At 45.1% G+C, this 27,372-nt stretch overlaps 2 protein-coding genes and 1 pseudogene across 9 annotated transcripts in view; 2 read left to right on the top strand and 1 right to left on the bottom strand.

Annotated features, from left to right (window-relative positions):
* LOC307100516 (protein adenylyltransferase SelO-like) overlaps positions 1-22,201 on the bottom strand; it is a 68,720-nt gene extending 46,519 nt beyond the window's left edge. The window contains exons 1-9 of one of the 2 annotated variants that reach the window (XM_079772982.1): positions 22,054-22,201; positions 21,573-21,830; positions 16,013-16,131; positions 15,323-15,451; positions 11,300-11,364; positions 11,167-11,223; positions 10,924-11,022; positions 8,471-8,538; positions 799-886 (exon numbers count right to left, since the gene is read on the bottom strand). In XM_079772982.1, coding sequence (XP_079629108.1) covers positions 799-886; positions 8,471-8,538; positions 10,924-11,022; positions 11,167-11,223; positions 11,300-11,364; positions 15,323-15,451; positions 16,013-16,131; positions 21,573-21,822 — 875 coding nt within the window. In that variant the 5' untranslated portion in view covers positions 21,823-21,830; positions 22,054-22,201. Of the gene's footprint in view, positions 1-798; positions 887-8,470; positions 8,539-10,923; positions 11,023-11,166; positions 11,224-11,299; positions 11,365-15,322; positions 15,452-16,012; positions 16,132-21,572 lie in introns of both variants that reach the window. The other variant, XM_079772983.1, reaches the window with a different exon arrangement.
* LOC307102096 (small ribosomal subunit protein eS25-like) lies at positions 11,456-11,994 on the top strand (annotated as a pseudogene). The gene is made up of 2 exons: positions 11,456-11,467; positions 11,514-11,994. The product of its transcript is annotated as a small ribosomal subunit protein eS25-like (transcript).
* PDSS1 (decaprenyl diphosphate synthase subunit 1) overlaps positions 21,774-27,372 on the top strand; it is a 48,286-nt gene continuing 42,687 nt past the window's right edge. For 5 of the 6 annotated variants that reach the window (XR_013813611.1, XR_013813612.1, XM_079773095.1 and 2 more), the window contains exon 1: positions 22,210-22,458. Coding sequence is in view for 3 of the 6 variants with exons in the window: in XM_079773095.1 (XP_079629221.1) it covers positions 22,330-22,458 (129 nt within the window). In the remaining 3 variants the exon portion in view is untranslated. Of the gene's footprint in view, positions 21,909-22,209; positions 22,459-27,372 lie in introns of those variants that run through there. The other variant, XM_079773096.1, reaches the window with a different exon arrangement.

The following is a 27,372-nucleotide window of genomic DNA, read 5'->3' as shown; positions in this document are numbered from 1 at the left end:
TAAGTGAATTCCTCTAGTTAGTTGACTAATCGTGTTATTGCATTGCATCAGAAAGAATAAAAAAACAATTAGAGGTTGTAAATATGATTTGAGAATTACTAAAACCCAGTCAAAACAACAGGTGTGATTTAATCATTAAATAACTTTAATAAGTATCTACGTGTCAAGAATTGTTTCAGGCATTTCGGGAACAGAACGGGATATATAGTCATGTTAGCCAGTGGAGGCATTTTAAGGATGAAGTGGTCACCAATGTACATCAAATGTCAGAGAGAGAAGTGAAATATAACTGAAGTATGACCACCAGATGGAACAATTTCAGTGGTATGGTGAATCCAAAAAAATAAATTGAAAGTTAGAAATAATACCCAATGAGAACAGACAACTCTCTCAATGAGCCGAGATGACTATGAACTCAGTGAACATGTGCTAAAGTAGAAAACTCAGAGCAGCTTCTGGACAAGATAGCAGAGTAGGTAAAATGCGGTACTCCGAACGTCTCACAACCACATCAAAATTACAACTAAACTACAGAACAACCATCACTTAGAGCTGCCTGAAACCTAGCTGAACGAAAGTCCTATAGCTGAGGATATGAAGAAGTCACGCTGAGACAGACAGGAGGGATGGACACGCAGAACGGGCGGATCCCACACCCACATATGGCAGTCAATAAATTCTTGCTTGCTTTTTTCCCCGCCCACCCCCCGCCCTTGCCCACACACACAAATTAACTTCCCAACACATAAATAAGCATTTTTAATTGTCTTCTACCACTTTAAAATGTCATTTTCTAACCTTAGTAAATCCAGTTCACCATAATGAGTCAAAATTTCTAATGATCCGATTCTAAACCATGATTTTGCAACACGAAGCACTACTGCACCTGCGAAAGAAACATTTATTTCAGCAAAAACTACTTCAAACGATGCAAACATAACCTAAATGCTTTTCTTAAGAAATAAATTTACTTTAATATAAAAGAATTATCTGTATTGGAAAAACAATTAACTTATACCCTGGGAAGGATCAAGGATTTTTTTCTTTATTTTTTTTTAAGCCTGAATCAGTTAGAATGTTAGGAGCCACGAAACTTTTTGAAATACCGAGGCTCTGACCTAGCTAAAGACTGCTCAGTTAAATCACTAGGCTCCCAACATCAAAATCCCAATTGTGAGTTAGTGAATTATTGAGTTACTAGTGGCCCAGCGCACAAAATTCGTGCACATGAAAAGGGAATTAATTAGAGGGGGCAGGGATGCGAACCTCACGTCCCGGCCCATTGCCAGGGGCAGGGACATAAGCCCCATGTCCCGGGGCCTGTTGCCGGGGTCGGGGAAGCGAGCCTCAAGTCCCTGGGCCAGCGCAGGGGGCAGGGACGTGAGCCTCACGTCCAGAGCCCATTGATGGGGTGAGGACTCGAGCCTCACGTCCCAGGGCCCGTTGCCAGGGTCGGGGACATGAGCCTCATGTCTCCTGGCTGGCGCAGGGGGTGGGGATGCAGCCTGCTGGTCCGTTGTTACATGATGGCATCCTGACAAATTTGCATATTATCCTATTATAAGTATAGATTTCTATGGCATAGTCCCAACAAGTGCTTTTCATTTGTGTAACTAATTGAAAATTAACTTCAATAAATAAATGTTTGCATATGTTCTAACTATGAATACACTGAAGAAATAAAGTGAATCTATGCATTTTGTATTTGGGTTTGTTTGTAATCCTGTATTACTGCCTTCTGTTTTGATTATAGACATTAGTAATACAATTAATAAATAGAATTCATGTTTCTTGCTTTTAGGAAATGCTGTACTTACATGTGCTTAGATATCAAGATGAAGTCTATCCAAGGGGCTCCTGCTCTGTTGGTGCTGTTCTTCAATAGACTTCCTGCTACCTGGGCCTTTGTGCTGGTCTCCCCTGCTCTACCTACCTCACACCCTCTTCACCCCATACTGAAATCTTTCCTAATCTTATATTCAAGATCAATTCCCAATCCTGGCAGGTAGCTCAGTTGGTTAGAGCATCATCCCAATACACCAAGGTTGCGGTTTTGATCTCCAGTCAGGGTACATACAAGAATCAACCAGTGGATGCATAAATAAGTAGAACAACAAATCAATGTTTCTCTTTCTAAAAATCAATAGATTTTAAAAACATATTTTAAAAGATAATTCCCACTTCCTCCATAAAGCTAAAATGATCCCTCTATTATTGACTTCAGATCTTTTATTGTTCATCTGTTTCATGTATCTAAGACTTTTCTCTATGGAGACTAAACTTCTTAAGACCAGGACTATGATATATACTTACTGTTCCTGGACCACCTAGATCAGTGGTTCTCAACCTTTCTAATGCCGCGACCCTTTAATAGAGTTCCTCATGTTGTGGTGACCCCCAACCATAAAATTATTTTCGTTGCTACTGCATAACTGTAATTTTGCTACTGTTATGAATCGTAATGTAAAGATCGGTGTTTTCCGATGGTCTTAGGCGACCCTGCTAGCGGTTCTCAACCTGTGGGTCACAACCCTGCTAGCGGTTCTCAACCTGTGAGTCACGACCCACAGGTTGAGAACCACTGCTGTAGAGCCTAAGACCATCGGAAAACACCGATCTTTACATTACGATTCATAACAGTAGCAAAATTACAGTTATGCAGTAGCAACGAAAATAATTTTATGGTTGGGGGTCACCACAACATGAGGAACTCTATTAAAGGGTCGCGGCATTAGAAAGGTTGAGAACCACTGCCCTAGAGTTTAGTCCAATGGTAGGCACAGAAAAAGGGTCAATTAGTATTTTCTGGATTGACTGAATTACCATATAGTCAAATGTATTCACAATATTAATCTAGACATTTATTTTCATGTGGGGTTTTTTGAGCAATAAAAATGTAGTCACTTAGAAACCATAAGAGCTCATTAAGTTATCCTAATGTCTATTTAATGAATAGGCATTGAATCACTGAATGTTAGCACTAAAAGACACAAAATGTATCATCTAATCTAACAGACTTATTTTAGATAAGAGAAACAGGCCAGAATGTAACTTACTCCAAGTCACAAATCAATTCCCACAGAGCTGGTCACATATTCTGTTTGCCTGTCCAGCACTTTTCTCAATATACCACAGTGGCTGCTGGGCAAATAGCATAAAAGCACAATATGTGTATATATGTGAACATTTAGATATGGAAATTCTAGTAATGGCTTAAAAAGGAGAAATAAGATTGTGGTTTGGAATTCAGATTAACAATATAGATAAGTACAGCCACAGAAGTAAGTAGTGTTGTTTCCATCATATGAACAGTCTGTGGTTGGACTCTCATTTCCAATCACCAATTACAAAAAGACCTACATAGTTGTTATAGGCTTGTGTGCAATAATGTCCGATTTTTATCCAAATGAAATTAAAGGGGAGAGATACCATAAAAACACATAAGCCTTGCCCAGTCAATAGTATTCACCCATGAACCAAGAGGTCACCAGTTCGATCCAGTCAGGGTACATGTCCATGTTGCAGGTTTGATCCCCAGTAGGGGGCGTGCAAGGGGCAGCATATAGATGTTTCTGTCTCATGGATGTTTCTATCTCTCTGTCACTCTCCCTTCCCCCCCCCCCAAATAAATAAAAACATTTAAAAATCTATACTAATAATAGAGGAATATGCAAACTGTCCAGGATGCCATCACAGTAACAGTAAAAACCAGCAGGCTGCCTGGGGCGACAAGGCCAACAGGGGGGTTAGTGAAGGACGACCAAACGACTGAACAGCAGGCTGCGTGGGGCGACCAGGCCGGCAGGGGGAGCAGTTAGAGGTGACCAGGCCGGCAGAGGGGGCAATTAGGGGCAACCAGGCTGGCGGGGGGGGAGGGCAGTTAAGGGCGATCAGGCAGGCAGGTAGGTGAGCAATTAGGAGCCAGCGGTCCCAGATTGGACATCCCAGAGGGATGTCCGACTGTTGGTTTAGGCCTGATCCAGATTGGACCTAAACCGGAAGTCAGATATCCCCCGAGGGGTCCCAGATTGGAGAGGGTGCAGGCTGGGCTGAGGGGACCCCCTATGCACAAATTTCATGCACCGGGCCTCTAGTATATATATAACCCTTAATTCATTTAAGCATGAATACTTTGGGAGGGTTTTTTTAATGAAAAGCCTATCAAAACATATTATACACTAAGTAAAAAGAACATAAAATGTGCTCTGGTGCCCTAGTCGGTTTGGCTCAGTGGATAGAGCATCGGCTTGTGGACTGAAGGGTCCCAGGCTCGATTCTGGTCAAAGGCACATGCCCAGGTTGCAGGCTCGATCCCCAATGTGGGTGTGCAGGAAGCAGCCAATCAATGATTCTCTCTCACCACTGGTGTTTCTATCTTTCACTCCCTCTCCCCTTCTCTCTGAAATAAAAAACTATATATTTTTTAAAAATGTGCTCTGGTGAATCACTATGAACCTCAGTAAAAATGCTGCCCTGTGATGCAGTGACCCAATAAAGCATGGAAGGCTGTCAGCAGGGCTTGGTAGCTCTGCCTTTTAAGCAGTTAAATATGTTTATTATCGATTTTTAGGTCCCCTTTCTCTCCAAAGATTCAGAGGCAAATTTCTTACTCTCTCCCTTTTTGCTGTTCTACAGCACACTTTCTCATCCTCTTTCTAATTTTTTTTTTCTAACCTACTTAAGGTTGAGGAAAAAGTTAATTGAACTTATTGGAAGTACACATGAAGTAAGAGCAGCCAGATTCTAAGGAAAGGTCCGAGGGCTCTCCTAGGAGGAAAGTGTACGAACTTGCATGTACTAGCTTTGTAACATTTTGTCAAGTGTCCATAAACATTTTTTGTTCACTTCCCAGATGTTTGCTGTTCGAAATGGATGGATTAGTGATGTAAGAATGTGGGGAAGGAAATCCTCTCTAATAAAATGGTAATATGAAAATTAACCACCACTCCGCTACATAAGCCACGCCCACCAGCCAAGCCACACCCACCAGCCAATCAGGGTATGCAAATTAACCCCAATCCAAGATGGCTACAGCCGCAGAGAGCAAGGTTTCCCAGGTAACAGAGCAAGCCAAGCTTTCCATAGCCGTTGCAGGCCTAAGCCTCCACTCAAGCTACAAAGTTTCAACAATAGAAGGTAAACAAATTCAAACAAATGGCGGCAGAATAGCCGTTGCAGGCCTAAGCCTCCACTCAAGCTACAAAGTTTCAATTGTAGAAGGTAAACAAATTGAAACAAATGGCAGTAGAATGGAGCTTGAGAGAGCAGGCCAGCGTTGCCGGCGGCAACAGGGGAAGCAAAGCTTTCTGCACACCCTGGCCGGGCTCACCCGCTTAAGGCTACAAAGTTTCAATTGTAGAAAGTGAATTAACTGCCACAGAAATGGCTGCCGCCCCAGAAATGGCTGCCGCCCCAGGCTACAAAGTTTCAATTGTAGAAGGAAAATAAATTCCAGATACCAGGGCCTCCCCTTGGGTTGCCAGGAGGCGTGGCCGGCCTGCAAACCACCACAGGCCCCTCGCTCAGGCCGCCCCATGCCCTAAGGGAACCCCACCCTGATCCGGGACACCCTTCAGGGCAAACCAGCTGGCCCCCACCCGTGCACCAGGTCTCTATCTTATCTAATAAAAGAGTAATGTACAGATTGATCATCACTGCAACACACAATATAGCTGCCCCCATGTGGTCAAAGATCCTGCCCCCATGTGGACACAAGATGGCCACTACAAGATGGCCAGCAGGAGAGGGCAGTTGGGAGGCACCCGGCCTGCAAGGGAGGGCAGTTGTGAGGGACCAGGCCTGCAAGGGAGGGCAGTTGAGAGGGACCAGGCTTGCAAGGGAGGGCAGTTGGAGGTGATCAACCCTGCAGGAGAGGGCAGTTAGGGGTGACCAGGCCGGCAGAGGAGGGAAGTTGGGGGCAAACAGGCTGGCAGGGGAGCAGTTAAGCATCAACCAGGCTGGCAGCGGAGTGGTTAGGGGGTGATCAGGCTGGCAGGCAGAAGCGGTTAGGGGCAATCAGGAAGGCAGGCAGGCAAGCAGTTGGGAGACAGCAGTCCTGGATTGTGAGAGGGATGTCCGACGGCCCGTTTAGGCCCGATCCCACCAGGATCGGGCCTAAACGGGCCGTCGGACATCCCTCCAGGAGTCCCAGATTGGAGAGGGTACAGGCTGGGCTGAGGGACAACCCCCCGCCGTGCACGCATTTCGTGCATCGGGCTTCTAGTTCTATTATAATATCACTAGAGGCCTGGTGCACAAAATTTGTGCACTTATGGGGCCCTGCTCCCCAACCCTCCAATATTCATGTATTTTTGTATATGTGTGTATGTATGCACTGTTGGTTTTTTTGTTAATCCTCACCTAAGGACATTTTTCATTGATTTTTAGAGTAGAAGGGAAGGAGAGAGACAGAGAGAGAAACATGGATGTGAGAAAGACATATCAATTGGTTGCCTCCTGCACATGCCCCGACCAGATCAGGCCGAAATAGCGCTGCCAACAGGGCCGACTGCTGGCAGCCCACTGGGGCTCAGAGGTTGAGCATATGGCAATTTTCTGTTTCTGCTTCCACATCTGGTAGAGGTCCCGCTTGTAGGAGCTGCTGATGTAGCCACCACTTTCTGTCTTGATCTTCTTCTTGTCCTCTTGTCCTGACTGTCCCACAAACCGCTTCTTCTTCCAGTCCCACTTGAGCTGCTGCCGGCCCCTCGTCAGGTTCTGGGCCTCGCCCCCCATCAGGTCCAGGACAGCACCAGCCACCTGCTGCTCAAAGGCACCTCTGGTCCCCACCAACGCTTAGGACCCATTCACTGTCGAAATCTTTGGGCTGATAGGGGACATAGAAATCCTGGTCCAGCTGCCGGGCCTCCTCCTTCCACCTCTTGGCTCCCCGTTCAGGTCCTGGCTGTTGCCGTTTTCGGCCCACAACCTCTATGAGACATCCTGCATGCTCTCTCCTGCCACCTCCTCCTCCTCCTCCTCTTCCCCAGGCTGCTCCGCCTGCCACACTGGCAGCTCGGGGCTGGACCAGCCAGGCCCTCCTGCCGCTCCTGCCGGCCCTGCCGGAAGCTGGCGATGGCCTTGCAGTCCTTCTGCCGCTTGGCCCACGTCACCTGGCTGCTCAGGTCCCGGCTGGAGGCGTTGATTTCAAAGATGGTCGCCTGTGAGCGGTACTGCTTGATGCTGTCCCACCAGCCTCAGCTGCTGCAGCTCCTCCTCCTCAAAGCTCAAGCTGAAGAGGGGTTGTAGGCCCAGCCCCGCAAGGTCCAGCTCCTTGGCCTGCTTAATGGACTCTGGCAAGTACACCGGCTCCCTGCTTTTTGGCCTTGGAGCCGGAGCGAACACCCGGCTCCCCACTTTAGATGGCAGGGCAGCCGGGTGTCCGCGGCAGCCCCCCTCAGCGGCCACTGATCTGGTCTTTGAGAGGCGCGGGGGGCGGGACTCATGAGTCCCGCCCCCCGCGCCTCTCAATCACCGGATCGGCCACCGGAGTGCTTGCCCCGCGCCTCTCAACAGCCAGATCGGAGGCCGATCCGGTCCTTGAGAGGCGCAGGGCACGGGACTCGCAGAGTCCCGCGCCCCCTGCCTCTCAACAGCCAGATCGGTGGTGGCGCGGGGGGCGGGACTCGCGAGTCCTGCGCCCTCCGCCTCTCAATGACCGGATAGGCCACCCCGAGTCCCGCCCCTAAGCCTCCCGCTGCCCAATCGTGGGCGTAGCGGAGTGATGGTTATTTGCATATTACCCTATTATTAGGTAGGATAATGCTGAAATATCTGGAAGAACTAGGGGTCATTCTTTAAGAAGACTGAAAAGATGTCCAATATCTATTTTAAGAACTTAGTCTTGCACCTCTATGTTCATTGCAGTGCAATTTACAATAGCCAAGATCTGGAAGCAGCCCAAGCATAATCAGTAGATGAGTGGATAAAAAAGCTGTGGTACATTTACATATGGAATGCTAAGCTGTACAAAAGAATGAAATCTTACCCTTTGCAACACCATGGAAGGACCTGGAGAGTATTATGTCAAGTGAAATAAGAAGTCAGAGAAAGATAAATATCATATGATTTCACTTATATGTGAAATCTAATGATCAAAATAAAATAACAAACAAAAAGAAACAGATTAGATGGAAAACAGACTGACAGCTGTCAGAGGGAAGGGAGGTTGTGGGGCTAAAAAAGGTGAAAGGATTAAGAAAAAAAACTCATAGACGCAGACAACAAGGGGGTAAAGGGGTGGGGGAGGTAGGAAAGGGTAAAGGGAAGATAAATAGTGATGGAAGGAGACTTGACTTTGGGTAATGAGCACACAACACAACATACAGATGATGTATTATAGAACTGTACACTTGAAACCTATACAATTTTATTAATCAATGTCACCCCAAGAAACTAAATAAAAATGTAAAAAAAAAAAAAAAAAGAACTTAGCCGAATTTTATACAAGTAATCTGAAAACTGGTATTACCTCGTTCTTTCACAATGCTTCCATTGTAGAACTGATCTCTCCATACTTCATCATCACTTACAACTAGACTGGAGCATAAGATAATCAAACAATTAAAGTTACACTTCAACTGCAAGCAAGCTATCAAGAAGCACCTAAAGCCCTAGCTGGTTCTGCTCAATGGTTAGAGCATCAGCCCATAGACTGAGGGCAACGGGTTCTATTGTGGACAAGGGCACATACCTCAGTTGCAAGTTCAATGGCTCGATCCCCAGCCCTGGTCAGGGTGCATGCAGGAGGCAACTAGTTGATGTGTCTCTCTCACATCTATGTTTCTCTCTCTGTCTCTCCCCCTCCCTTCCACTCTCTCTAAAAATAAATGGATACTGGCACAATAACAGGCAGATAAATCAATGGAACAGAACAGAGAACCCAGAAATTTACTCAAGCCACTATGCTCAATTAATATTTGACAAAGGAGGCAAGAGCACACAATGGAGTCAAGACAGTCTCTTCAATAAATGGTGCTGGGAAAATTGGACAGGTACATGCAAAAAAATGAAACTAGACCACCAACTTACACCACATATAGGAATAAACTCAAAATGGATAAAATACTTAAATGTAAGATGTGAAACCATAAAAGTCCTAGAAGAAACCATAGGCACCAAAATCTCAGACATCTCTCATAGCAATATGTTTACTGATACATCTCCTAGGAAAATGGAAACTAAGGAGAAAATAAACAAATGGGACTACATTAAAATAAAAAGCTTCTGCACTGCATAAGGAACCATCAACAAAATAACAAGAAAGCCCACTGCATGGGAGAACATATTTGCCAATGATACATCCGATAAGGGGTTAATCTTCAAAATATATAGGGAACTCATACAACTTAACAAAAAGAAGACAAAAAATCCAATTTAAAAATGGGCAAAGGACATAAATAGACACTTTGAAAGTGTACATACAGAAAGCCAAGAGACATATGAAAAAATGCTCCAAGTCACTAATCTTCCGAGAGATGCAAATCAAAATGACAATGAGGTACCATCTCACAGCTGTCAGAATGGCTATCATCAACAAATCAACAAACGACAAATGTTGGTGAGGTTGTGGAGAAAAGGGAACCCTAGTACAATGCTGGGAATGCAGACTGGTGCAGCCATTATGTAAAACAGAATGGAGTTTCCTGAAAAAATTAAAAACGGAACTCCCATTTGACCCAGTAATCCCCCTTGTAGGAATACACCCTAGGAAACCCAAAACACTCATCAGAAAGAATATATGCACCCCTAGGTTCATAGCAGTGCAATTTACAATAGCTAAGATTTGGAAATAGCCTAAGTGCCCATCAGTAGATGAGTGGATTAAAAAGCTGTGGTACGCCCTAGCTGGTTTGGCTCAGTGGCTAGAACGTCGGACTTCGGACTGAAGGGTCCTGGGTTTGATTCCGGTCAAGGGCACCTGCCCGGGTTGTGGGCTTGATCCCCAGTAGGGGGCGTGCAGGAGGCAGCCGATCAATGATTCTCTCATCATTGATGTTTCTATCTCTCTCTCCCTCTCCCTTCCTCTCTGAAATCAATAAAAATATATATATATATTTTAAAAAGCTGTGGTACATTTACACCATGGAATACTACCCAGCAATAAAAAAGAAAGAACTCTTACCATTTGCAACAACATGGATGGACCTGGAGAGTATTATGCTAAGCGAAATAAGCCAGTCAGAGAAAGATAAATATCACATGATCTCACTCATATGTGGACTCAAATGAATCAAATAAACTGATGATCAAAAATAGCCCTAGAGACAGAGAAGCATGAACAGACTGTTGAACCTTAGAGGGATGGAAGGGGAGGGTGGGTGGGAAGAGATCAACCAATGAACTTGTATGCATATATGCATAACCGGGGACACAGACAAGGGGATGGTGAGGGCCTGGGGAGGTGGGGTGGGGATGGGAGCGGGCTGGAAGAGATTAATGGGGGAATAAGGAGGACCTATGTAATACCTTCAACAATAAAGATTTTAAATATAAATAAATTGAAAAAAATCAAGGGGGGAAAAATATCCTGGGGTGAGGATTAACAACAAACAAACAAACAAACAAAGAAGCACCTAAAACTGCCCTGGCTGGTGTTTCTCAGCCCACACACCAAAGGGTCTAGGGTTCAATTTTGAGTCAAGGGAACGTACCTGGATTTCAGGTTTGATCCCCACCCCATCAGGACACGTTCGGGACTCTCTCACATCAATGTTTCTCTGTTTTTCTCTCCCCTCCCTCCTTCCTTTCCCCCTCTCTAAAAATCAATGGGGAAAATATCCTCGGGTGAGGATTAACAAAAAACAACAACACCTAAAACTATAAGAAACTATAAGCAGAAACTTATCTGCTCAATTTACTAACATATTTCTGGAGATAACATGATCCAGTCCTGAAAATTAGCTTCAAGGAAAGGGGAGTTACCTTGCAGCTCTGCTGGTTGGAATTCCAAGATAGTACATAGCCTCACTGCACAAAAATTCTCTCACTGAGGAACGCAGCACAGCTCTGCCATCACCATTTCTACGGTAAATAAGATTAAAAGATTTTCAATGATAAAGACAACATCAGTTTTAATTTAGATAAGTAAAAACACACACACACACACACACACACACACACACAAACAAACAAACAAAAAACACAACAAAACAAAAAAAACTGTACCGGGAGTATGGGGTCTTTCCTGAGCCTTTTAATTGAAGTTCCCACTTCTCACCCATCCTTCAAAAAATATACAAGTATTAGAAAGTTCATGTAAATATTTAGCAGAAAAGCTATTCAAGAAAACATGTGGTACCTGTTCATGTAAATTCCAATAAGATGGGCTCTTCCATCCCCAAGCTGATCTGCCCATATTCCAAACTAAAAGGGAAATAGGAAAACCATTATGTTTATTAATCCCTATTAGTTTTTACAGTAATTTTTTAGCCAAGGCTATTTCATCAAACTGAGAATGCGCTCTCGGGCTGGCAGGAGGCCGCAGCGGTGCCCTGCTCTCCGAGCCTCCCGAGGGCGACAAGAAGAAGAAAGATGCTGGAAAGCCGGCCAAGAGAGACAAAGCCCACGTGAAGAAGTTGAGGGGCAAGGCCAAATAGAAGAAGTGGTCCAAAGGCAAAGTTTGGGACAAGCTCAATAACCTGGTCTTGTTTGACAAAGCCACGTATGACACACTCTGTAAGGAAGCTCCCAGTGACAAGCTTATTACCCCAGCTGTGGTCTCGGAGAGACCGAAGATTCTCGGCTCTTTGACCAGGGCAGCCCTTCAGGAGCTCCTTGGTAAAGGACTTATTAAACTAGCCTCAAAGCACGAAGCTCAAGTAATTTACACCAGAAACACCGGAGGTGGGGATGACCCCGCTGCTGGAGAAGATGCATGAGCAATAGGTCTCACTGACTGTACATTTTGAAAAATAAAACTTTATTAAGTAAAAAAATTTTTGAGAATGATGTATTTTAAAGATTACAATAGTCAACAACCCTAATAAAAGTGAAACTAAAATTCAATCAATAAAACATAAGTGAGCCGAAACCGGTTTGGCTCAGTGGATAGAGCGTCGGCCTGCAGACTAGGGGGTCCCAGGTTCGATTCCTGTCAAGGGCATGTACCTTGGTTGCGGGCACATCCCCAGTAGGGGGTGTGCAGGAGGCAGCTGATCGATGTTTCTCTCTCATCGATGTTTCTAACTCTCTATCCCTCTCCCTTCCTCTCTGTAAAAAATCAATAAAATATATTAAAATAAATAAATAAAAAATAAAACATAAGTGAAATTTATTTTAAAAATATAAATTTAAGACATATAATCAATTTCTTTTCATCTTATAGCTGAGTTTAAATTTGTTAGGTGCAGAAAACTTAGAACTGATCTATTTAATTCCATAATATGAACTAGGAACAATTTCTTAGTAGAAAAATTTCCTATACTGTACATTTGCAATATAAAATCAGGAACACACTTGTACCTGAAAAGTTGCTTTTGAACTTGCATGATAAGTTGTTTCCAAACCTTTCTGTTAAAATTTGTTCGTGGTTGTTCAACTCCTAGCTATGCCACAACTAATTGTGGAATTTGTTTGAGTTACTTAATCTCACTGAGACTGACCTTTCATTTCTGTAAAATGGAATAACCCTTGTTGTAAGAATTATCACTAATACAGGGATGGGCAAAAGTAGGTTTATAATTGTTTGTATGGAAAATAATACAACAATTAATAAATAATAATACAAGAATAAACTCTGTGGGGGGGCAAAAGGGGACTAAGTAATACTTTAATCAATAAAGTAAATTTAAAAATAAGAACAAAACAAAAAAGAATAAACCCTGTTTCACATACAATTGTAAACTTTTACCCATTTCCTGATATGCAAAATGCCATGTACTATGTCCGACATTCTCAAGTGTTCAAAAGATGTTAATTATTATTATTGCCAACAATTATTACTAATTCAGATGTCACTTCATTCTCCACATAGAAGTTACTTCCACCAGAAAACTTTTTCTAAATTTCTGGGACTAGGAGGGAGGTCCTATAAATTGCCATAACTCCTATACTTACCCATATCACAACTTAATGTTACTGGAATTTGTTTAGTTTTCTACCCCTTCCTCCAAAGTATTAGCAATTTGAGCAAAGGGAACAGATATTATTCACCATCATAGTTCCTGGCATTTAAAAGGAGTTATATAAACAGCTGTGGAATATTTAAACAATATTTACAGTTCTAGAAGAAAAATATGAAATTGAGAAGAAAAAATGTGTCCAGTAATTTAATTTTTTATCTTAACTAGGAATGGGCCACCATTTACTAATTTTAGCTGTGGAATATGTCTAAAAGCACAAGTCTGAGAGGTGCTCTCAGCATATTCTGGAAAGTTCTAAAGTTGCCAATATGTTAGGTATATCCCACACCATGAAAGGTAAGCAGAAAGAATGGTGAACCCAAAGCTAGGAGTGAAATAGGGAAACAGGAATTATTAATAAAAGAGAAAGCACTGCCCTGGCTGGCATAGCTCAGTGGGTTGGACACCGTCACATGCACAGAAAAGTTGCTGGGTTCGATTCCAGGTCAGGGTACATGCCAGGGTTTCAGGCTTGATCCCCAGTGGGGGGCATGAAGGAGGCAGCTGATTGATGTTTCATTCTCATATTAATGCTTCTCTCTCTCTCTCAAAATCAATAAAAACACTTTTTTTAAAAAAGAGAGAAAGCATTTACTGGACTTTAAGTTCAAAATGGCAAAGTCATACTTATAAATAAGTATTTATAATTTTAAATCAGGGAGGAGTAGCAAGAGGAGAAATATGAAATTGATAGAAGTATAATCTAATTTACAACCCCAAAAAAGTACAAAAAAAGTATAGCTTAACAACACTCTGCAGGGCGTAAGGTTTGCATTTGTACTTTAATAGCACATGTGAGCACTGATATAAATGCTGATAAATTTACCCTATATGGAAATGACTTTTTGAACCGTGGGAAAAACTGTAAGGATCATCTAGTCCAGAAGATTCTACACTGAGAAACATAGTTCAGCAAAATGTTGATAGTTATTTCTTAAAAACAAAGCAACCACAGACTCCCGCAGTCAAATATGTTTGGAAAAGGGGTGAGTCAAATAAAATTAAGCAGATTTCTTTCCCAAGGCACTTCTCACAACGGCTGCAATGATCCTGGTCAGCCCTGGCACATTACGGATCAGGACACTGAGGTTCATGTTTGTTCTAGATGACCCATTGAGTCCTTTTCAATTCTAATGGTCATGCCACGTTGCTTCCTAGCTTCTCTGTTAATTTTGCTTCTTAAGTAGAAAAATGGAAGCAATAAAAACCTGAAAGGAATTAACTACAACAAACAGAGCTTGATACTAATTATAAAAATAGCTATCATGAAAGCCCTTTTCATATATCTCCTAACTTAACCCTTACTCCAACCCTATTATACTTTGCTATTTGTCCTAAAAACTATTCCTGAGTAAACCAGCCACCAAAAAAACAGTGTTAAGTTAATCTTCTCGAGCCTAAAGGAAAGTCACAGCAATTTCAACAATTGGTTCTGTGTTCCTTCTCCTTTCTTTTTTTAATGTGTTTTTATTGATTTCAGAGAGAGGAAGGAAGAGGGAGACAGGGATAGAAACATCAATGAGAGAGAATCATTGATCGGCTGCCTTCTGCATGCCCTTCACTGGGGATTGAGCCTGCAACCCGGGCATGTGCCTTGACAGGGAATGGAACTGTGACCTCCTAGTTCATGGGTTGACTCTCAGCCACCGAGCCACACCGGCTGGGCTCCTTCTTCTTTTAAAAAAAGATTATTAGAGACCATACCTGAACTTGCTTCAACAACTTGCTTCATTTCTAGAAGGTACCTTCCTAATTGCTTCAGCATCTATAACATCTCCAATTAATTCTGATATCATTTCTAGCAGTTCTAAAACTTTGCTCTACAGCTATCTCAGTAAAGTTAAAAGCTATTTGTCCTTCTGAGGCTTTTATACTGACATTCTGTGCTACCTGACTTTGCCTGAATCTCTTGCCACAACTTCACTGAATGAGTCCTGTAGCAATAATTCACAGAAATTCTATATTTGTGCTAGCCCAGTTTTCTCAATCCCATTAAAGAAATTTAGGCTCTAGCTTTATCACAGTAAGAAATCACATTAGTTAATCTATAAATATCTTATGATGACAATTCTTCTAGAAACATTTTGTTAATATGCTATTATTGGAGAAATTAATGCAAAATAACTTCTTTAAAAATACAACATTTCCACCAACTGTTTATGTTTGCATAAGGGAAGCAATGCATCTGATGCTACTCTTACCTGATGGCCACCATATCTGTGAGCCAATGGAATGGATCCAAATACTATCTTTTTGCCACTTACAAGCTGGATAAAATCATCTGTTTCTGAGACTGATAAATCAAGGTCCAAATTATCTTCTAGAACTTCCTAAGGGATGGAAAAAAAACAAAAAGCTCCTTACAAACTTAAGTAATCCTTTACTAATTTTTAAGAAAAGAGACTTAAGGGAAGAAAGAAAATTAAAAGACTAGGCCTCTTCCAAAAATGCATTAATATTTTTTCATAAGAGATGTACTATATGTTCTGATTATTTATTTGGGAAAATCTGTTCTATTATAGTTCTAAAAGTTTTATATATTTCTTATGATGTATAGTTAAATAATATTTTTCCTAGCATGTATTTTTTAAAGAAACTAGAAAAAGTAAATGTCATTTATATCATGAGAGAACAATTTAGAATTTGTTATTAGAACCCATTTCTAAGAACCTAACTCATTTACCTGTACCTTGTAAGATAACTGAAGATGAACCTGAGTACTAGGCTCTAGGAATAAGTATCAAAAACTGATTTCTAAGAATGACATTCTCCAAGTGTCTGAATTTTGAACACAAAGACTAACAATTTAACTCTGAAAAAATATTAATATCTTTTTAGACAAAAGTTGTAGTGAGTTAAGTATTTGTGTTGTGAAAAAAATAAAACCTAACCTTTGAAACTGCCACAAGATGTACTCTTGATTTAAAAGGAGTAGGGAAAGCAATTGAAAAAACACAGTTTTTCACTTTACGAACATAGTTTTCTTTAACAGGATCAATTGGCAACACAGCTGATAAAACAAAACAAAACAAAACAAAATAAAACCTTCTTAATAATTCTCTTTCGTTGCATTTACAACATTAATATTCCTTAAAAAGGCTATGGTCTTCAAGAAAATCAACTTAAAACACTATTTTCTTTATACTTTATTACTTAAAGGTTATTTTATAATTTCAACTATTATCTAGCCAAAATTCATATAGTATAATAGTATGTGGAACTGTCCAAGAAGATAGGAGATGAAAAAAGTTTAAAACAAGACATATACCCGTCCTCAAAGATTTCCACTCATGGTAAATCAATAGGATGTGCAATATTTAAAAATAAAAATATATAGATAAAATGGAGGTGAGATGCATTACAGTATTAGAATATAGTATTAGGCAATTCAATGGCATCCAATCAAAACATATTAGGCATTTAATCACATTCTTTCTGCCTTTCAGAAAAATCATAATTAAAATATGTGGATACTTTACTAAAGGTACAAAACCACTTCCAATTCCACCAGAAAATTCAAAACTTTTGATAACATGCCTATTGGCAAGGCTGGAAGTTTAAATTGCCTCTGAGATCATAGAATCCAGGCACTAAAGCACATATGTTATTTTACAAAACTGTAGAGGAGAGAGCTTTGCACAGCTTTAGATCTACTGAACATATTTACTTTTAAGTAAAATTCTTAAAAATCTTAATTATAAATCTTAATTCTAATCTTTCCCTAATCCAAAACAATTTAAAAAATAGAAAAGGTAGGTGTATTACTAAAACTACAAGACACAAAAGCCTATGTCACTGATTAGAAGTTATTTTGTAAAGGTGTCAATGTCATAAATTATTTAATAGTCCTGGGCTGTGTTGCTAAGTGGTTAGTGTCAGCCCGCGCACCAAAGGGTCTTAGGTTCGATTCCTGATCAAGGGCACACATACCTGGTTTGCAGGTTGGATCCCAGCCCTCGTCAAGGCGCTTTCGGGAAGTAACCAATTGATATGTCTCTCTCAGATTGATGTATCTCTTTCTCTCCTTCCCTCCCCTCCACTCTCTCTAAAAATCAATGGGAAAACTCAATAGTATATTTTCTTCTCTTTTAGGAAAGCCTCTGTGTGGAAATAGATTGTTAAATAACATTTTAGTAGAGCATGGGCAGTATATAATTTCCATTAGTACTTACGATTTTGTACTGATTCACATTTTGGCAAGGTAGCTGATCATTGACTACCCTGTGATCTCTGGCCATGGAACAAAACAGGCGAACTGCTTCAGCAGACCCAACCCTCACCCTTGTTACAGTTTAACCAACTAATCACTCATAGACTGAAAATACCAGCAAAAATTCCAATGTTAACCTTTATATTTTTTAACATTTCAGAGAAATCAGTAATTCCAAAATTCTTTAGAATTCAATTTTACCTAAGAATATGAAATCCCCTAAAGCTGCTAACATTTATGTGCAACTGTTTGAAATCTCTTGTCTCAATAAATGTTCTTCCAACAGTTACCTTGATAATTAATTGATCATTTCCTATATCCTCAGGATGATATGCTTTTATTCAGTACTATGAATCAAGACATGGTTAATAAGTATATAATATTACTAGAGGCCCGGTGCACGAAATTCGTCCACTGGGAAGTGGGGGGGTGGGTCCCTCAGCTCAGCCTGCACCCTCTCCAATCTGGGACCCCTCAAGAGATGTCCAACAGCCGGTTTAGGCCCGATCCCAGTGGAATCGGGCCTAAACAGGCAGTCGGACATCCCTCTCACAATCCAGGACTGCTTGCTCCCAACCACTCACCTGCCTGCCTGCCTGATTGCTCCTAACCACTCTGCTGTCAGCATGATCTATGCCTAACTGCTCCCCTGCCAGCCTTATTGCCCTAACTGCTCTCCCCTCCTGGCCTGGTCACCCCTAACTGTCCTCCCCTGCCAGCCTGGTCGCCCCTAACTGTCCTCCCTTGCAGGCCTGGTCGCCCCCAACTGCCCTCTCCTGCAGGCCTGGTTGCCCCCAACTGCCCTACCTGCAGGCCTGGTCCCCACCCCCCCCCCTACTGCCTTCCCCTGCAGGCCTGCTCCCCCCCAACTGCCCTCCCCTGCAGGACTGAATTCCACCCCCCCAACTGCCCTCCCCTGCAGGCCTTGTCCCCCCAACTACCCTACCCTGCAGGCCTGGTCCCCCCCAACTGTCCTCCCCTGCAGGACTGAATCCCCCCCAACTGCCCTCCCCTGCAGGCCTGGTTGCTCCCAACTGCCCTCCCCTGCAGAACTGGTCGCCCCTAACTGCCCTCCCCTGCTGGCCTGGTCACCCCTAACTGCCCTCCCAGCAGGCCTGGTTGCCCCCAACTGCCCTCCCCTGCAGGCCTGGTCCCCCCCAATTGCCCTCCCCTCAGGCCTGGTTCCCCCCCACTGCCCTCTCCTATAGGGCTGGTCCCCCCTACTGCCCTCCCCTGCAGGCCTGGTCCCCTCCAACTGCCCTCCCTGCCAGCCTGATCACCCCCAACTGCCCTGCCCTGCAGGCCCGGTCACCCCTAACTGCCCTCCCAGCAGGCCCGGTCACCCCTAACTGCCCTCCCAGCAGGCCTGGTTACCCCCAACTGCTCTCCCCTGCAGGCCTAGTCCCCTCCAACTGCCCTCCCCTGCTGGCCTGGTCCCTCCCAACTGCCCTCCCCTGGCGGCCATCTTTGACCACATGGGGGCGGCCATCTTGTATGTTGGAGTGATGGTCAATTTGCATGTTACCTCTTTATTATATAGGATGTATATAATCTGTAAAACCTGGTCCTACCATAATGTTTTGAACAGTATCATCATCACAGAAAGAAAATATCTCAATGTGTAACCAAGTCCCCAACATAGAAATAACTTTGAAAATGCTTTCAATTATACTTATTCCATTTTTATCAGTCAATAGTGGTTGTTTCATTTGTATAAGTGCAGTCAAAAACGTCATTTTGAGCTTATGCAAAGGGTAGTTGTTTGGCAGTTTCTTGCACAGGTCAGACTATGTTTTTAACTTTCTACACTCATGCTTGGCCCAATTGGGTCAAAAGAACTATTAGTTAGTATTTTACATGTCCTATTGGTGGATTATTTTTCTTTTATTGGTGGGTTATTATTCATCAGTTAAGTTATACTACGGTGTTAAAGCCTTCATGAATTTCATCTGCCCTCCCTAGTTACCCTTGTCATATTACATCTTTTTAAGGCCCAGGTATTTTGTTTTAATCTGGGAAAAACCATTTCTAAATAATGTTGTGCTATATCTGTCAACTATGTGAGCTTGCGCAAGACACTCAATTTCTCTTATCTCAGTTTCCTGTAAAAACGGGCAAATGATGGTATCCTATCTAATAAAGAGGGAATATGCTAATTGACCATCATGCCCTCACAAAGATGGTGGTGCCCACAGCCAATGAGGGAATATGCTAATTGACTGCCATGCCCTCAAAGATGGCGGCGCCCAGTCCCCTCAGCCCCGCGGGGGTGGCAGGAGCGCGGCACAGCTGGGCCCACCCCCAAGCAGGTCCACTGCTCCACACGCCTGCCTCCGGAGTCCCACAGTCCCCTCAGCCTCCAGCCCCCCAGGGCTGGCCCGAGATGCAAGGAAGCCTCAAGATGGCAGCTGCCCAGCCCCCGGGGGCGCCCGAGGCTCAGGTAACCAGGGCTGACCGAGGCTTGTGCTGCCAGCAGTGGCAGCAGCAGAGGTGTGATGGGAGCATCGCCTTCCCTGATCGCAGGGTCACCTCCGGCCCCTGAGGGATCCTGGACTATGAGAGGGGCAGGCCAGGCTGAGGGACCTCCCCTTCAGTGCATGAATTTTCATGCATGGGGCCTCTAGTCTAAATAATAAAATGGTTGCAAGTACAAGTACTTATTGCTATACTTACTTTGGCAAATTCTGCCTGTTGGATATTTAATATATAAAGCTTTATGAAGATACTAGTAAGCCACAGGTGTGTATTAACAACCTTCATTTGTAAAGCACCTGAGACCTTTTCTAAAAATAATATCCTTCATGATTGGGGGGAGGTGCTCATAAAATTGGATTGAGAAAGTTCTTTACTCTATAATTTTATTCAGTCAAAAACAATACATTACAAGAGAAATATGTGCTCAGCTACACGGATACTTACACTGTGATGAAAAAAAACCTGGTTCAGAAGAACAAGGACAAATATCAGAGAACTGCAGTTGCCTCTTGGCTGGTCTGTTTCCTCAGAGTGAATTTTCTGAGGACAGACTAAGTTTCTTCCCTAACCCTGACACTTTCTCTCATTGGCTGTGTGTTTGTATGCTGTTTTGAATGATTAGTTCTACCATGGATTTCCGTTATAAATACACTCTCTCAGGACCACGAGAAAAAAGCTGGCAATGGAATTAAGGAAAGGTCTTTCTGACCCAGCGATTTTCAACCTTTTTCATCCCATAGCACACTTAAACTCATTCTGCGGCATATGTATTATATACATACATATATATATATATGTGTGTATTTCCGGTCTGACAAACAATAAGACATAATTTTGATTTGGCTATTATGTTGTTTGTTGCCATTTTTTTTATTTGACAATCTAAGGGAAATGAGGTCAGTGCTTCTGTTAAGGTAAAAAAACATTGAAAACTGAAAAGAATTTTTGTGAGTTTATTTGAGCCAAACTGTCGACATATGCCGGGAAGCAGAACCTCAACGAATTGAGATAATGCTCCGGAGAATGGCAGGTTACATTTGTATTGATACATTGCAATCAAAGGAGGGACATAGGTGGGTTACATGAAATCCATTGGTGATAGATTAAGGAGGTGGGATAAAGCAAAGCTGGGAAAACCCCTGGGATTGGATAAAAAGTAAAATGATGGACACACACTTAGGTGGGTGCAGGAACAATTAACATGATAATGAAGGAATTTGTGGTTTCTGTCCTGGCACTCAGCACATTAGGTTGTGCCCTAGGGGCTCCAGAAAAAGGGAAGTTACAAGTTACCTAGACATTTCAAAGGGTATGTTATTATAGATGCAAAAAGACAGATGGGCTCAGTTAAGGTAAAGGTTGACCTTGTCAGTGAAGATACCGGCCTAGGAGGTGACTACCCACCATAACTGCTTTTAAAGTTTAATTTCAGACCATCCTTTGTGGTTACTTTGGGTCTCTGAGTTTGCAAGACTGCCATGCAGGCCTCCCCTGAGCTTGTCAGGTCAGCAGGTGGCCCTTTTCGTCCACACTTCTGACTGGTCAGGAATTGCATGTTTTAAAAATTCTTGCAGCACACCGAATGAAAATCACTATTCTAACCCATATCGGGTACTAATCTCCTACCTTCTCCAGTATCCCCTGGGCTGGCTACAAGTAGTTCAACATCACTCGATATTAAACAACCTCCCACAGCTCAGTACACCCACAAACAGCGCTCACACATCCAGACGAGAGCAAGACGGCTCAACTCTGCCACCACATACCGAGGAGGTTTTCAGAGGAGAGAGTCCAGAAGTCTAGAGACGCAGCTAACCTGGCTTCTGCTTCACAAGAGCCCGGCTGCTGGTTTGACTTGTTACTGAAAAGATGCCAAAGCTTGGCGTTTCCTTCGAGGCCAGGTGGTAATAAGGCGCCGATGGCAACGGCCCAGCAGGTCACCCACGCAAGCAGCAGCCGCGGAATCGGTAGCCTCCGGCTTAGGCAGCAAAACGGGAACCCGATTCTTGGAGTCATTTCTCAGCCTGAATATGCAGAAGAGAAGTTAGTGACTGCAAGTCTGGCGCACGGTGGCATTCCTGCTAACAGCCGGTCACCCCAAGGTACTGTTTGCTCTGCTGGAGCTTCTGACGCCCCGTGAACCCCAGGGAGCGTTCGGGAAAGCCGGCTGGCCAGGGAGAGGGTCCCGACTAGCTCCTCCCGGACCCTCGACCGGCTGGGGGGCGAAGGGGCCCAGCCGCCGCGCACCCCGTCTCCTGCTGCCGCCCCCGCAGGCCGAGCGGTCCCGGAGGCTCAGGAGCGGAAAGGCGCCCCAGGCCGCGCGCGCCTGCCGCTGGGTCGCGCTAGCGGCACCGCCGGGTGGGGCAGGGGAGGCGGAGGGGGGGGGAGTGGAGGGAAGGGAGAGAAGGCGCCCGGAGCGGGGCTGAAGCTCTTCCTGTGCCGGGTTTCCGGCTCCGGGTCCCGGAGGACGACCCTCGGCCCGAGGGCGGAGCCGCCGCCCGCCGCGACTTTCAGACTCGAACCATGGCCTCGAGCTGGTGGCGGTGGAGGCACGGCTGCTCCTGGAGGCCGGCGGCGCGGATCCCCGGGCCCGGATCCCCGGGCCGCACGGGCCCTCCGGGGCCGCACCCCGCCGCCGCCGTCCGTGCGCAGGTGAGGCGGCGGAGCGCGCCGGGGGAGGGGGGGGGGGGCGCAGAGGTCACGGCGCAATGACAGCGGCGGGGAATGAATGGGCGCGGGCAGCACGTGCGCCCTGCAGGGCTGCGCCGAGGGGGGCTCCCGGCATCTGTCTGCCTACAGTGGGGGCGCGCCGTCTCCTAGGGTACGGTCAAGGCTGGAGATCGTCCGCAGCTGTTTCCTTTTGTGTTACACAGCCATGGCTTCGGGAGAGCAGATCTTAACCGGGAGGTTAGAGCAAAAGGCACTCTGAACCCTCTGAGATACAGAGGATCCAAGTGGCCTACCGGGGTCTTTTGGAGGAAATAGGTCTGATCCAGGGGTGGACAGGATTTCAGCCGGACGTAGTTGCTTCGGAGGGAGAGCTTACCTGGACCGGGTGCACAGAGAAAAGCCCTGAGGATGTCAAGTTGAGAAACCTCGGGGTCATCTTTAATTTGACCTATGACTTCTTGAAGTAGAGTCACGATCTCAGCACTAACCCTGGTTTTTACTCTTCCCTATTGCCTGTAGACCCAGTCTCTTTTTCCTCCCTTTTCAGTCAGGGCAGCTCTTGTAATTTGACACGTTTCAGTGGCTCTGAGTCCTTTCTGCACTTTTTAGTGATTGATTTTCAACCTGCCTTAGGCCCATGCTATTTAGCATAACTGCCCAGAATCTATGGGCTCACTCTCCTTTTTACAGGCTCTCTAGTCACATAGTAGTTGTATGTGTTCACCTCTCATTCCTCGAGGCTTTGTGTGTGTGTGTGTGTATTTGAATTTAGGACTCTTCTGTTTCAGTCCGATTTGGTACATTTCATATTCCCGTGTACCCATCAAACTCCGTTTACCAATATGAAATAGTGCCAAAGTGGGTACATATCACGTCTTATGCAAAATGGACATTTGGTGAGAGAATGGCAGCTGGGCTAGTAGATATCATCTATACTAATAAAAGGGTAATATGCTAATTAGACTGGGTGTCTTCCACGTGTCCTTTCAGACAAAGCCATGGTGGTGGGGCCGAGGCAGAGGTGGTTAGGGGCAATCAGGCCGGCAGGGGGATCAGGCCTGCAGGCAGGTGAGCGGTTAGGAGCCAGCGGTCCCGGATTGCGAGAGCGATTAGGCCTGTGGGACCGGGCCTAAACCAGCAGTCAGACATCCCCCGAGGAGTCCCGGATTGGAGAGGGTGCAGGCCGGGCTGAGGACCGCCCCCCTACCCCCTATGCACGAATTTTGCACACCAGGCCTCTAGTCTACAATAAAGGGAGAATATGGGAAAAAAGCCTCAGGACTTTGCTGGCATCCATTTTAGTGCTGTCCTGGCCAGGCTACAGATGTTTCTAGTACCACAGATGAGGACATCATTTGGAGAGATGGATACACCTATCTATGCCACTGGATAGATACTTATTTTCTTTGATGCTCCCTTTTTTTAAATTCCTCCCCTCCCCTAGCAACTTTTGTAGCAATGGAAAGGGTGCTTTCCTGGAGAGGATATGTCTTAGTGATCACAAGGAGGGACTGCACTGAGAATGCCAAAGCCCTGTATTCCTGATTTGTGTGTCTGTGGTGTATTTCAGTTAATTAATACATTAGCTTTTGGTATCTGCCTCAAGCTTTTGTTTGGTAAGTTCAAGTCTCTTAGAGCCTGATAGTCCTTGGGGACAAAGAGCAACAATAATAAAGCCACCTCTAGCTCTCCACCACAGCTCTGCTACTTCCTGGTGTCTGTACATTCTCCTGACCTCTCCATTGGTAATGTGAACAAGTCTTGTAATCAGATAAAACCAGTGTGCATTAGATCAAGCCAAATCAGTTGTTAATATGTCTTTGATTCTTACTCAGCTTTTTCTCTTTTTAAAAAAAGTAAGTTTTGCTTTAACCAGTTTGGCTCAGTGGATAGAGCGTCGGCCTGTGGACTCAAGGGTCCCAGGTTCGATTCCGGTCAAGGGGATGTACCTTGGTTGCAGGCACATCCCCAATAGGGGGTGTGCAGGAGGCAGCTGATCGATGTTTCTCTCTCATCGATGTTTCTAACTCTCTATCCCTCTCCCTTCCTCCCTGTAAAAAGTCAATTAAAAAAATATATATATTTAAACTTACTTTAAAATATATACATATATGTATATATTTTAAAGTAAGTTTATAGAAGGCAAGGTTGACTTTCAGGGAGAGTATGTAATGGAATCAGGGAACAGAACCAGAATTGGACAATTAATTGTTGCTAATGCTAGTATTAGTACACCTAAGAGACAACAGTTCTAGTTTCACAACTCCCTTTCAATACTTTACAGTAGTTGCCCTTATCCATGGTTTTGCGTTTCAATTTCAGTTACCTGTGGTCAACCGTGGTCCAAAAATCCTATCTAATAATAGACAAATATGCAAATTGACCATACCTCCGACACACCCACAAGCCACGCCCACCATCCAATCAGAGTGAGTATGCAAATTAACCCAAACCAAGATGGCTACAGCCACAGAGAGCAAGGTTTCCTAGGTAACAGAGGAAGCCAAGCTTTCCGTCTGCCCTGGCCAGGCCTAAGCCTCCACTCAAGCTACAAAGTTTCAATTATAGAAGATAAACAAATTCAAACAAATGGCAGCAGAATGGAGCTTGAGAGAGAAGGCCAGGGTTGCCGCCGGCAACAGGGAAAGCAAAGCTTTCCGCACACCCTGGCCGGGCCCACCCACTTAAGGCAACAAAGTTTCAATTATAACCCCAACACAAATGGCTGCGGGTCTCGGAGGGAGCCCCAGGCTTGGCTCCGCTCCAGGCTACAAAGTTTCAATTGTAGAAGGAAAATAAATTCCAGATACTAGGGCCTCTGCTTGGGTTGCCAGGGGGCGTGGCCGGCCTGCAAACCACCACAGGCCCCTCGCTCAGGCCGCTCCACACCCCAAGGGAACCCCCACCCTGATCCGGGACGCCCTTCAGGGCAAACCAGCTGGCCCCTACCCCTGTACCAGGCCTCTATCCTATCTAATGAAAGAGTAATATGCAGATTGATCATCACTGCAACACACGATATAGCTGCCCCATGTGGTCAAAGATCCTGCCCCCATGTGGACACAAGATGGCCACCACAAAATGGCCAGCAGGAGAGGGCAGTTGGGAGGCACCCTGCCTGCAAGGGAGGGCAGTTGAGAGGGACCAAGCCTGCAAGGGAGGGCAGTTGGAGGTGATCAACCCTGCAGGAGAGGGCAGTTAGGGGTGACCAGGCCGGCAGAGGAGGGAAGTTGGGGGCAAACAGGCTGGCCGCAGAGTGGTTAGGGAGTGATCAGGCTGGCAGGCAGAAGTGGTTAGGGGCAATCAGGAAGGCAGGCAGGCAAGCAGTTGGGAGCCAGCAGTCCTGGATTGTGAGAGGGATGTCTGACTGCCCGTTTAGGGATCCGACTGCCCACCGGGATCGGGCCTAAACGGGCAGTCGGACATCCCTCGAGGGGTCCCATATTGGAGAGGATACAGGCTGGGCTGAGGGACAACCCCCCTCCGTGCACGAATTTCGTGCGCCGGGCCTCTAGTATTAAATAGAAAATTCCAGAAATAAATAATTCATAAGTTTTAAATTGCTCACTGTTCTGAGCAGTTTGATGAATTCTCTTTTTCCTACCCAGATATGAACCATGCCTTTGTATAGTGTCTCCAGGCTGTATATACTACCCTACCCCTTTGTCACTGAGTAGACCTCTCAGTTATCAGACTGTCATGGTATCACAGTGATTGTGTTCAAGTAACCCTTATTTTACTTAATAATGATTCCAACATATAAGAGTAGTGATGCTGTCAATTCAGATATGCCAAAGAGAAGCTGTAAAGTGCTTCTTTTATGTAAAAAGATATATATATAGTAGCCCCTCCTTATCTTCTTTTATGTAAAAAGATATATATATAGTAGCCCCTCCTTATCTGCGGGGGATATATCCAAGACCCCAGTGGGTACCTGAAACCGCAGCTATGTCATGTTTTTCATTAAAAATAAATACACACACACACACACACACACACACACACACACACGAGGCCTCGTGCACAAAATTTATGCACAGGAGTGGGGATCCCTCAGCCCAGCCTGCACCCTCTCCAATCCAGGACCCTTTAGGGGATGTCCAACTGCCAGTCAGACATGCCTCTTGCAATCCGGGACTGCTGGCTCCTAACCGCTTGCCTGCCTGATTGCCCCTAAGTGCTACCCTGCCGGCCTGATCGCCCCTAACCGCCTCTGCCTTGGCCCCGCACCCAGGACCCAGGATTCCTTCCTCCGGCTGACCACAGGCACCCAGGACCCAGGCCGGCTTTGCTTGGGCCGGCTGCACCTGCAGGGGACCATGGTTGGGTGGTTCCCCCCCGGGCCACATCCTGGGCCGCAGCCACAGGTGCTGGTGCCCAGGACCATGAGGCAGGCAGCTTTTCCCTCTCCCGGGCCACACGGCTTGTTTCTGACACAAGATGGCCACCACAAGATGGCCAGCAGGAGAGGGCAGTTGGGAGGCACCCGGCCTGCAAGGGAGGGCAGTTGGAGGTGATCAACCCTGCAGGAGAGGGCAGTTAGGGGTGACCAGGCCGGCAGAGGAGGGAAGTTGGGGGCAAACAGGCTGGCAGCAGAGTGGGAGCCAGTTGGGAAGCCAAGCAGTTGGGAGCCAGCAGTCCTGGATTGTGAGAGGGATGTCCGACTGCCCATTTAACGGGCAGTCGGACATCTCTCCAGGGGTCCCAGATTGAATATGGTGCAGGCTGGGCTGAGGGACAACCCCCCTCTGTGCATGAATTTCGTGCACCGGGCCTCTAGTATTATAATAAAACTAGGGGCCCAGTGCATGAATTCGTGCACTTTGAAAGGAGCAGTGGGCACAGAGGCGGGTCTCAGCCCATCCTCCACACCCCTGTTCGGCCCCTCCTGCCACA

This window comes from Cnephaeus nilssonii (genome assembly GCF_951640355.1).
Source record: "Cnephaeus nilssonii genome assembly, chromosome: 1".
In the NCBI taxonomy this organism is placed as follows: domain Eukaryota; kingdom Metazoa; phylum Chordata; class Mammalia; order Chiroptera; family Vespertilionidae; genus Cnephaeus; species Cnephaeus nilssonii.
This window is presented reverse-complemented; position numbering and strand designations above follow the sequence as displayed.